The sequence below is a fragment of the Schistosoma mansoni genome, assembly GCF_000237925.1.
Source record: "Schistosoma mansoni, WGS project CABG00000000 data, supercontig 0062, strain Puerto Rico, whole genome shotgun sequence".
In the NCBI taxonomy this organism is placed as follows: domain Eukaryota; kingdom Metazoa; phylum Platyhelminthes; class Trematoda; order Strigeidida; family Schistosomatidae; genus Schistosoma; species Schistosoma mansoni.
Window position 1 is genome coordinate 954847 of NW_017386029.1, and position 12332 is coordinate 967178.

Below are 12332 nucleotides of genomic sequence, written 5' to 3' on the forward strand. Positions count from 1 at the left end.
TTTACGATGACTTTCGTTGTTATCTGATTGGGTCTTATTACTTTTAGTTTTCTAATATTTCGTCCCAAAGACATTTCTAACTACTCTACATAAACAGAATTGTTTCATTTCAATCTTAACGCATCAGTGAACAAAATCTCATCAAAATCATTCACCTGAGCTACAAATCTTCACCATCTTATTTACACCAAGTTTATGCATACAAAAGGACACAGCTATCAATCTGGCTTTACCATGATAACTTCAACTTTCAGAGTTTGTTAGATGACATTTTTTGACGGATGCAATTAGTTTTTTATTTCTTCCTTTTAATTTTAGCTTTACTCAGGCATATTTTTAAGTGTTACATAACTATTTCTAATTATACCCGTTATGCAAATTAGCGGCAATCTGGACTAAGTATCTTAGTAGATAACATGTTGATTCTTTGAAGAAAAAGATACTGGGTACAAGTCACAATATGAATATCAACACTGGGATGAAAGTATACCAAGTTGACAATTGTCAAATGAGACGAGACGTGCATTGTGGATCCCACTACTAGCTACAATTCATTCATTATGAACAATGATTTTAATCCATCCACAGATATTGTCTTTTATCAATCTACATCTACATGTCACATTCAACCTCAATCAAAACTTTTCTCATATGAAGTATGTACACTTGTTTTGATTTTTAAACGATTAATATCACTGTTTCTTTGTTAAAAGCATTTGAAAGGGATCAACAAAATAAATGAATTCATAATATTATTATTATTATTATTATGGTTCAGCTACGATTGTTGTACGATTGTTCTTACGTATAAAGGGAAGGTATCCATTCAAAAAGGTGTGAGCGAAGGAGCAAGTAGAAAACGGCGCATATTAACTGTCAAAATAACGACCTAAGGATATCTAAAAAAACACTGTTATTCTGTTGGGAATCCAACATATACAAACATACCTTTAAGGTGATTACCCCCTAGCTATTCGAAATAGACGTATGAGATAAAATGACCGGGGTAACAAGAATAAGAAAATTGTTACCAAATTTGGAAAATTAAAGTATTTGTTGAAAGTAGACTCTCTATTAGACGTTTAAAAAAATGTAATTTCGATTGGCCATAGAGAACAATTCGAATGGGTTTCACACCCACAATAGTTTTATTTCCTGTTTCACTGTTCACCTTTATAAAAAAGAATTGCCTATTTTATGGTCACCCTTTTGCTTACGCACTTATTAGTGTGAACGTAGAGGGAAAACTAACAACAGTATAGAATCAATTAACTTACAGAGTTAACATCATCATCATCATTGTTATTATTATTTCATACAACTTACCAGTACCAGTTGAATTAGATACAATAGGCATATCCATAGGTGTACTATTCCTTATATTCATATCAAGAGAATTATTTCTTAATGTTTCACTGCTATTCGAACTGATACCAGCATCCACAGACATATTATTATAAGTGGTAGTTGTAGTACCATTATTGTTATTATTTGTAGTAAAACCATTGTTACCAATATCCCAGGGGGATTGATTTATTATTCCTGAATTCGAAACACATGATAATGTGTTACTGTCTTTGGCGTTGTTAATAGTAGTAGTGTGTGGATAAGGTGTTGAACCAATTACAGTAACTTTACCAACAAAATTCACACGTTTTAATCGTGTTCTCTGACGTCTTTCGATACGTTGACAACTAGGAATTATTCCAAGTCCATTAGTAGATGAGAGTAACGCAGATGTTTGTGTATTACTATTAATAGTATTATTATTAGTATTATCTGTTGTTGAATGCATTGAATTTCCATGAGTAGCATTTTCAAAATCGGATACTAAAGAAATTCGTTTGGCTTGCCACCATTCACGATCACTAGCATTCACAACGTGTAAAATATCACCATGTTGAAACGGTAAACCCTGTTTATTTTTTCAAAACACAAACAACAACGATATGTAAGTGAATGTATATCACAGAGTTATAATAAGAAAACAATAGTTTAAGAGCATATATGTGAAAAGAATGAAAGATCAAGTCATGATAGTACTGTTATACTATTTTATAGTGGGAATCCCTCTACAAGTGTATTTCAGTTTACCTGTACCACTATGTAAGCTTTTCAATCAAGAATGTAAGCCAATACCCCCTAAACAGAAGCAGTACTAACTCATGATGACCACTTAGAGTACAGTGGTTATCGGTTTTAATATTGTCGATCAGCTTGCTGAATTGATCTGGTACATGAGTTTTTTCTCCGTGGATGTTCTCACAGAACTGCTGTCAGATACACGAAAAAATGACAAGCGACGTAAATGATAGATTACTATAGCTGAAGCAGACATTAGTTCAGAAAGTTTGCTTGCTAATAGTCATCAGTATGCCATAATTAGAAGAGTGATTCTTTTTACTACTGAACATTTTCCACACTAACAAATCTACAACCTGAACATATCAAGAAAAAGTTTGATTGTGAAAAGGATGAGCTCTAATGTTTATAAATGTCATACGGGGCGGTTTTCAATTCCTGATTGAGTACATCATAGAAGCATTTATTTTCTTGAGAGATCTGACAGTAAAAAATGATCATTGACTAATCGAAATACAATATTAACTCCATATTTAAATACCTGAGTCAGGATGACAAAAGTATATATACCAATGATTTGTGTACCTAATTATTCGGTCATGTCAATTACGACTTCCTACTTATTCATTAGTTTACTCATTCGATAGCTGGTACGACAAATGTACGGGGAGTGTGTATCTCAAATAGAAGTCGCGAATGGTAACAGTTACTTCCATTACACATAGTCGGATAGAGGGATTTTAAAAAGTTTAACAACTTAAAAATCATCCACTTCAATGTACCACTATAAGCTTGTTTATTAATATATTACTTAACAACCAAACAGTAGTTCAAACTTTGGAATTTGATTCATAGGTGAAGTTAACATCCTGTATACTTTTGGAATTCACTTTTTACTTACATTCATTGCACAATGGATATATATATATATATATATATATATATAATACTTTCCTATATATAAAAGTGAATATGTATCATCAATGTATCCTAAATTCTCACTATTTTACATTATACGAATCCGGTAACACAATTATAGATTAGACAATGATTTGTGGTTTAAGTCAGGATTAGATTACAATGTTACATATTTGTCCGCGTGTTACTTATACTATGTTCCAAACCAACAATACGGTTTACACACAATACCTTAAAAATAAATGTGTATAGAAACAGCTACACATACCAATTTTAAGTATATTCATCCACTAATTGGACTATATAACAATGTGAACTATTTTTTTTAAAGTTTGATTATGTATTGTACCAAACTGTGAGATCTAGCTAATTACCATAAGTCAGGATTAATTTTAGGAGCCATAAAAGATAGCTTTTCGTGATAAAATTACTCAATTTACAACCGTCATAAAATCAGAGATTCGACTATTACTTAATCTACTTTAGCAGGATTCAGGCAATCGGGATAACATTATGGTGTATGCGACTTATGTCTGCCGATATAAGTAGTATATGACATCAACCAAAAGTGGAAAACCTGACAGCAGAAGGCTAAGAAGATCTGGTTGAAGAGAATAGAAGGGAAAATTGAAAGGAATTGTCAACTGGAAGAATCAAACAGAATGTGAAGGACAAATAATAGAAAATTGCAAATGAAGTGTCCAGTGTATGATTTTCATGTTTTACCAAAAGATTCTGTAATTTTGTGTTCAAACATAATCGGTTGTTTTCATCTGTATTCTTGTTCACAACAACACCGCTAGCTTTCACACACAACTAAAGTGCAAGTCAAAACCAAGTACATAAACCGGTACTTAGCAAATGATTTAAATTTAAATTACATTTGAATAGTCTCTACATTATACAATAAAACTTTATTTAAGCTAACCACATTGTGTAGCTTTGTACAAGTTTAATTTAGTTTCGTTACTGACTGGTATAAAATGAAAGATTATTGAAAAACACTGGAAAACTGAAAAGATATACCGAAGTTTATAGATCCTCAGGAGCTGGTGTTCACAACCTTAAACTGAGGCAAGACTGTAAATTCACTGCTGAGGTACAAGGTCACCTGCAGATCACAGATATTGTATTTGTCAAAAGAAGTGGCTTTCTTAGGGAGCCACACCCCGAGCCTTTGACCCAAAGGTCTAATCCACAAGGCAGTGGAGCAACGTTAGGAAATACGATCTCATGATAGCCGTTTACCAAGTTTAGGTCAACACACCATTTTTTCCTTCAGGATCCTGGAGCCCATGTCACCATTAGTTTGGAATCAGGGTTTTTCGACCCCGCTAGGTGGATTCTCCGAAACCATCAACTTCGTAAAAGCCCCGACTATTCGCTTTTTCATCCTCTCAATTTTGTAAATAACACCCCGGTCGCGAGAAGGTGGTGAGTAGAACTTCTCTAGCAGTGGCCATATATGAGTTGCCATACGAGAGTATTTTGAAAGGAAAGTACGCTCCCCACCCTTGGTCGTACCAGGCCATTTGGGGGCTGCAGCGGTCCTCACTTCCTACAATGGAAGGAGGGGCTAGAACAGATAGGTCCCAAAAAATAGCACATTTCACCTTGTCCCAGGGAAGTAGGTGATAATACAGCAACTTCTGATTTCAATTTTGACCATTATCTCTCAACAACTCATTATTAGCCTATATTGGCTAAAAATGAAATAGCCATACTTCATGGCACAATAGTGTAATATATATGTCATACTTTACCCTAGATCACTCCACTGGATAAACTTCACGCTAGGATACAATATTTCAATCAAATATCTATAACACAGGGCAATTTTATATCAAACAGTATCAAAGTTCTATAAATTCTACATTCTATGATTAGATGGAACAGAATATCCTGCTCTGGTTATGCGATAATTTATTTTCCACAGACTGAACAACATGACTCAAGCATATGAGCATTACATTTTCAATCTTACCTTCACGATATTTAAAGGCATAATTAGTATACTTGAAGACTACTACAAAATAACTAAAAACAACACCTCATTAATCTCTCTAAAGTATTTTCTACGTTCTTGATAAACAAATGCATAGTGAAGTCTTGTTTCCTATTGCTCTTTTTACACTTACTTCTCGAAACTAATACTAGAAAACCAAGACGAAATAATGGAAATTAATCACCTCATTTTTTTCTGGTTAGCGTTTTTTTAGCGAGTTAGTTTTTCTACGGGATGGGGTGGCTAACCCGATGCCCAATCCTCCTTTACCCGGGCTTGGGACCGGCAGTAACTCGAGAAGAGCTACAGGAATCTGGGAGGGAAGCGGAAAAGAGGAAGTTCAAAGAACACATTACGCCGGGAAATAGAAGCAGATATGAAAAGGATGAGTAACAACTGGAAAGGATTGCCCAGAACAGGGTTGGATGGAGAATACTGGTGAGTGGCCTATGCTCCTCGACGAGGGTTAACAGGCGTAAGTAAGTAAGTAAGTAAGTAATCACCTCATTTATACCACAGCAGAGGCACATTTAAATACCCAGTTTAAGAAAACAGAGTCAACCCATCCAAAAGAGGAAACTAGAATTGATGAAGCAATGATAATAATAATATCTCTAAAAACCGTCTTATTGTTATTACTGAGAAAATAAAATAAGGAAATCAAAAGTTTTCTTTTGTAGAAATCATGTGATTTTCTACAGCAGAAAACAGAAATGTAGTTTATACATGAAAAGAGAGGTGATAAATAAACAAAACACATGACATTTCCATCAGTGATAATAATGAGGTGAATGTGTGAAGTATATCCATATAACTCTTGTACGTTTCTTTTTTTTCCGTAAAATACATAAATATAGATATATAATTGTTTCGCATGTGGTCACATGAAACATTTCCATATATAATAGTTTCAAGCGAGAAATGACTAAAAGTACTAATAACAAGTTTTATAAATAAGCTAACAAATTGTACAAGTCAATTGTAAGATATTAAGTCATTCTGTGGTAGAACTGTCAACAATCCTGACCAAAATCGATTGGTTATATATATATATATATATATATATATATATATATATATATATATATCGAATAAGCCAAGCGACCAGAGTATGAGTTGGTCATTTTTACGGTCTTATGTCCTTTTAAATGATGGGCGATTACCAATTTCAAGTAAGTACGTATTCTCTTTAAAACTTAAACAGACATGGTGCATTGTAGCAGTCAAATATTTACCTCTAAGTCAAAAATACATACATCAAACATTTTTTCCGTTCAAATCTATGTTTAACAGGTATTTTACAGAAAGACTAATCAGTCATAAACAACTCAGAAGCTGACACGAATATATATCAGTTAAGGCTGTTATTTCTCAAACCAGAACATTGAGGAAGTAAATCATTTAATTGAAAAATATATGAAGGGGAATAATAGCATTCATACGAGTCAAAAGCGAAACATGAGAGATATATTACGAAAGGAATGAATAAAATCGAATGATGAAAAGTGTGAAATAGAGTGAACTTAAGATTTAGAGGAGAACAGAAGATGAAAAGAACTACCCTAGCACAATCGACTTTGAACCAAACGTCTTTAAGAATCTCGATTGTCAAGCGGAATTCAACCTGAAGGTTTATATTTATTATGCTTTAGCTAACAACCAATATATTTATGAACTGATATTAAATACTATTGTTCATCATGATAGGAGGTGGTTAGCCATGCGTAAATCAACTGGTCATAAGTACCACGACGGGTGACAGGAGTAAGTAAGTAACCATGACACCCAGTACAAATGGGTACCGGTTCTAATAAACACAGGGAGGTAAAGTTATAGAAATAGTTGGAAATCTAAGTAGGTAACATCACAATACAAATCGTAGTAAGAATCTAACGTATTCATTCGCACTTACGCAAACGTTAGTGTACTAGGACTCTGAAATACATAAACCAAGTGTTTCATGACCACTTACACAAAACTACACGCACTGAAATCCAAAATTATGTTGCATCATAGCATACATCTTTCCAAGCTTCAATTTCATGACTCTGAAAATGATTTTATTATTAAACAACTATTACAGTTTAGATTAACAAAACTGCTGTTGTTCGAAGATAAAATTTATTCCAAACTGACGTTTTCTGGAGGATCATTGGGAATGCGGAGAAAATTGAACCTGCAGTGCTCACCATATGAGTTAAACAGCTCATAGATAACTTTATGCGAGAACTGACTGAGGTTCGAAATTTGGATTATTGGATTCTTAGCTACGAATGACTTTTTATTCGATATTAGTCTGTGATGAAAATAACTTGTAGCATCGATAAGTCAGCTACAAAGTAGGACCAGGCACATATATGCATCGGTCCAAGTTGACATAACCTCATTAGCACAACAAGATGAACGCCAAATCCATAGACACAGTTACTTCTATGGTAGTAAAAAGACATTTCATATAAGGATATGACACAGGAAGAAGTAGTTCGTGAAAAGAAAAGCATAAAGTAATTTTAGTCTCGCCATTTAAGGGAAGACAAAGAGTGTATACACCTAAGCCATTGTGATCGATTCTCAGCCATGTCAACCATTAGTTACGAAAGCGGCGCGGACCAAAGGCAAATAGTCTGTACCTACCGACATGGCTCAGACCGAGAGTTAGTGAATTCAAGCACTGATGCCAAGTCTTGGTTTGGCCGCCCTTATTATTCTTCCAAACATCTACAACACTGGTCAACATTGCTCGTCATGGTAATCGGTAGTTTGATGTGGAAGACGTGGCTCAACCATCTCAGTCGATAACCTCATCAACTGATTTGCCATCATTCCCCAATACCCTAAGTCTAAACTCACTATTACTTACCCGGTGATCCCAACAGACACTGGTAGTGTTCGAGTAAAGAGCCTTCACAAGGTTTATGTACTTCTGAGGTACACCTTTCAATGACAGACGCTGCCACAGAACCTCTCGGTCTACAGAGTCAAATGTTGCCTTGGGTCAAGAACAGCTGTGATTGTCGGACGCCGATAAGCATGCCTAAGTTCTAAAACCTGACGAATAGTGAATATGTGGTCGATGCAACTACGACCAGGTCTGAAACCAGCCTGATTTTCTCATGTTTGCAGCTCACGAGTCTTAGTTAGGCGCCCGATAATTATTGAGGCAACTATTTTATTTTATTTATTTAAACACATAAATATTGGTACAAGGAAGCACCAGATACATATGCGCCACACAAATCTCATTTGATTTGTGTGAGGGCTGTGATACTGCCCAGGTGCCCAAACTGAAGCAGGTGGTTTTCTTAGAGAACCACACCCGGAGACTTTGATCCAAAGATCTGATCCACAAGGCAGTGGAGCATCGTAAGGAGATGCAGCCCCATGGTCACCGGTGACCAACGATTGACTCATATGCCATTTGTTCCCTCAGGATACTGGAGCCCATGTGCACTATTGGTTTGAAATCAGGGTTTTCCAATTCCCCTAGGTGGACTCACCGTGTCCACCAACCCGGTTAAAGCGCCGGACATTCACTTTTCGTCCTCTCAATTTCGTAAACAACACCCCCGCCACGAGAAGGCAGTGGGTAGGACTTTCCTGGCAGAGGCTATATACGCGTGGCTATATGCGAGCATTTCGAGGAGGAGAGCGGACTCTCCCCACTCTCGGCCGTACCAGGGCATTTGGGGGCGGCAAGTACTTTAGATGCTATGTTAGTCAGACTAATCCATCTATGGTTATCACAGGATGATTTTGGCCTCTTCTTATATATTGGGACAATAAGTGATTGTGACCAGTCAGATGGGATTACGTCCAACTTCTAGATTTTAGCTAAAATATTAGTCAACCCAATCGCCAAAATTGGACCACCATAGATAAAGACCTCTGGAGCCAGTCTATCTGGACCAGCTGCTCTTCCTCGTTTCAGATTAGAAATAGCCTTTTGAACTTCAACTAGATTCGGGGCACCTACTTCAATGTTCCATTCAGACTGTCTGGGAATAGTGGGTAATTGTAGAGTAGCTGAAGGTCAGATGAACTGATACTTAAAGTGTTCCGTCCATCATTCTAAAAGTCTGGTCTAAGAGGAGATAAGAGTGTCGTCGTTTTCTGAGATTGTCTCGTCTAAACTTGTCTTCTTAATTTCGGTTTCTTTTATTTGTTTGAAAAGCTGTCTTGTGTTACCTACAATCATTGTCTTTTCCATCTCTTTTGCTCTCGTTGCACACCACTACTCACTGTCGTTCCCTAGACTTTTGGTTAACCTAGATCTGATTCGCTTTCGCTATTCATCGTGCTCAGAGTCTCATGGGATGAGTTTACAAGAATCTACCAGTGCAATAAACGTAGTTTTTTCGTGACCCTTTATCTAAATCACTAATAGATGTTGCTGCTGTTTCCACAGCAGTTTGTATATCTCTCAAAACAACATCTGGGTCAGCCTGGTTTTCAGAAGTGCACAAGTGTGACCTCAGTTGTTCATGGAATCTACCATAGGCTTTCTCGTAACTGAGTTCAACTCCAATAGGTCTTCCTAATGTGGTTTCTCTGCATTTAGTGAGGCGCAAGCAAATTTGTGCTCATATTAGAGCATTATCGGATTTCAAACAGATTCCAGAACGAGCGAGTCTTCTATCGAGCCTATCCGACGATGGCTGATAACAATCTGGTCTATTTGAGTCCATCGTTGGTTTGGTACAGCGGATTGACATGTTACACGATATCTCTCCTTATGCTTAATATTAGTGTTCGCTAGAAATAAACGATTGTCTGAGCACAGTCGCAACAGACGATTACCATTATCTGTTCGCTGAGTCGGGATACTAAAATATCCACCTAAATGACTTTCTGTTTGGATTAAGCTACATAAACGGGCATTAAAGTTACCTGCTACGAGTATTATGTCTGAGCGTTTAACTTTCTGAAGAAGTTCAGAAAGCTTTCTGTAAAAGTCATCTTCCACTTCATCCCGGCTGCAGTCAGTGGGAGCGTAGGCAGAAACAACAAAAAAGTAACGATGTGTGTACCTATCCTCCCGAGTTCTTATTGAGCCATTTAGTCGAACAGCACATAAGCGACTATTAACAAGGACCCTCTCTAATAGTGCTTGTTCTCTCGTACTAAGTGCTATGCCTACACCTGCAAGTTCACGAGAACTGGCCATCGGGTCGCCAGATACATGGAGGGTGTATCTCATCGGAACTCCATTTTGGCGAGGCGAGGTCAAGTGAATGACCACACTAGGATCCTGTATGCGTGTTTCGAAGACACAGCACACATCAATGATACGAGATTCCAGGGTTTTAGCCAAGGAGGCCTGCTGGTTGATTTGACATGCAGTGCGTACGTTGAAGGCTCCAGATAACACGAAACTTAGATCCAATGACCCATGCTAATTGTTTTCAACCACCTAGTCCATACAGAATTCCTATAAGACTATTTAATGTAATTAAACTCCAAAGGCCAAATTAATTACAATGCATTAATAGTAAGTGTAACTAGTGGTCAATGATTATTTACCTCTAAATATATACAAAGTACACAACTTATCTGTTGAATCGATGTTAGGCACATAAATAGTAACTATATTTTATTCCCAAAGTCATGTACTGGCTTGAATAATCTGAGGCGTTTTACAGAGTACCAATGTTAAGAAAAATCAAGGAACTGAAGTAAAGCATAGCTGTATATACGCAGCACATTCAAATAGCATCAATTTACATTATGGCTCACGAGCACACCTTAAACAAACGTCCCTCAACTCCAATGCAACACGTTTGACAATTGGATTAAGTGGGTACAATAGTTTATGAAATATGTGTATAGAAATAGTTTTGAGCAAGAAATAATATGATTTGTCATATTTTTTGTACACAGAACTGTGATCAAAAGATTTTGGTTTTGTTCTAGTTTTAAGTACTAATAATTATTCTGTCAACAAATTAGTTACAATTCATTTAGAAATATCTTAAGCCTGGACAATACTTACTATGCGTATGCATTTAACTAGATTTAGTCGATCAATAATGATCTCGACCATTTACTTCCCTATCCATTTCCAAAGCTGAGTATATGGTATTTTTATCAGCATCGACAGGTAACATGTGTTGCTTGGACTTTTTCGAGGACTAATTTCTATCAATTAAGAGATTTGGTCGGCTTAGATTACCAAAGGAGCATCAGTTTGCCCTAGATCACAAGTAAACGTGACTGAAGAGCCCGAAGAACTGAAAAATAATGAAGTCTGTTGAAAATGCACATGCACTGGATATTTACAGCAACATAGCAAAAAGTGTATAAATATGGGTACAACGAACGGCTTTAAAGAACACCATAGCAACAACAAACTGACAATATTACATAAACAGAACTTTAAAAATCCGTAATCTCGAAAATTATTTGTTAAAGTTAGATAAGTACTCACCCGACTTGGCAAACCAGTATCCAAATTGGGATCATAATCAAAAAGAGCCCGAACATACATTGTTTTCTTAGGGGTTGTAGTTAGACGCGGTGGACAAGATGAGGATACATTAGTAAACAATTCAGTCGGAGAATTACAGAAAGGCACAGATAAAGAATTATTGGTATATGAGTCAGTTGAGTTATTTAACCGTGTCATGATATTTTGGGAATTGTCTGAAATACAGGTGTTCGTACCATTTAACGGTAAATCTGAAGTTGTTGGTAGGATGTGTTTGGAGTTGGGGACAAAATTAGATGAGTGGAACACATTCATTGACGATTGCGAATAATGAGGTAAATTCCTAGAAATATCCACAGTATATTACCCATATGAAATTTCGTTTATCGCCTCAATTAAACAGGACTAAATACCAAAATGAAAAATAGGTATGGAAATCATTTACTTTTTAATTGAATGAGGAAAACATGAGAACGTTTAACCATCAACTCCTTAAATGACGGGTCTGCTTAGAAATGTGGGTAAAATTATATCCTTTAGTCTAGATTAGAAGACAGTTTGCAGAAGTAGTTAATAGATATTGTCAAACGTTTGGATAATCCTTGTCATAAGTAGTCATTTTTTTAAATAAATTCCAGAGGCGAGCAATTATCAGACCCTTTTGATTGGATAGAGTAAAAATCAAAACTGTCTACTACAGATGGTAGCGCAATGAGGGACAGTTTATTTACAACCCCAAGAAAAACTTCACAATCTTGGAATCGTCGTCCATGGGTAGAAAAAAAAGAAGTAGAGAGTCTTGAAAATTGACGAGTGCACATGCAAACAAACCGGTAGAGGTATAATCGTACTATGTGTCGAGACTATAATTTATGGACGAGCCAATCAGAAGCGTTTGAGGGA

The 12332-nt window shown here is 36.2% G+C and overlaps 1 protein-coding gene across 1 annotated transcript in view; it reads right to left on the reverse strand.

Moving 5' to 3' along the window:
* The window catches only part of Smp_146240 (cell polarity protein), a gene marked incomplete at its 3' end in the record, with an annotated part of 30899 nt that extends 19116 nt beyond the window's left edge, over positions 1-11783 (reverse strand). The window contains exons 1-2 of the mRNA XM_018790556.1: positions 11430-11783; positions 1327-1915 (exon numbers count right to left, since the gene is read on the reverse strand). Coding sequence (XP_018646186.1) covers positions 1327-1915; positions 11430-11744 — 904 coding nt within the window. The 5' untranslated portion in view covers positions 11745-11783. The remainder of the gene's footprint in view (positions 1-1326; positions 1916-11429) is intronic.
* Between the last annotated feature and the right edge of the window lie 549 nt (positions 11784-12332).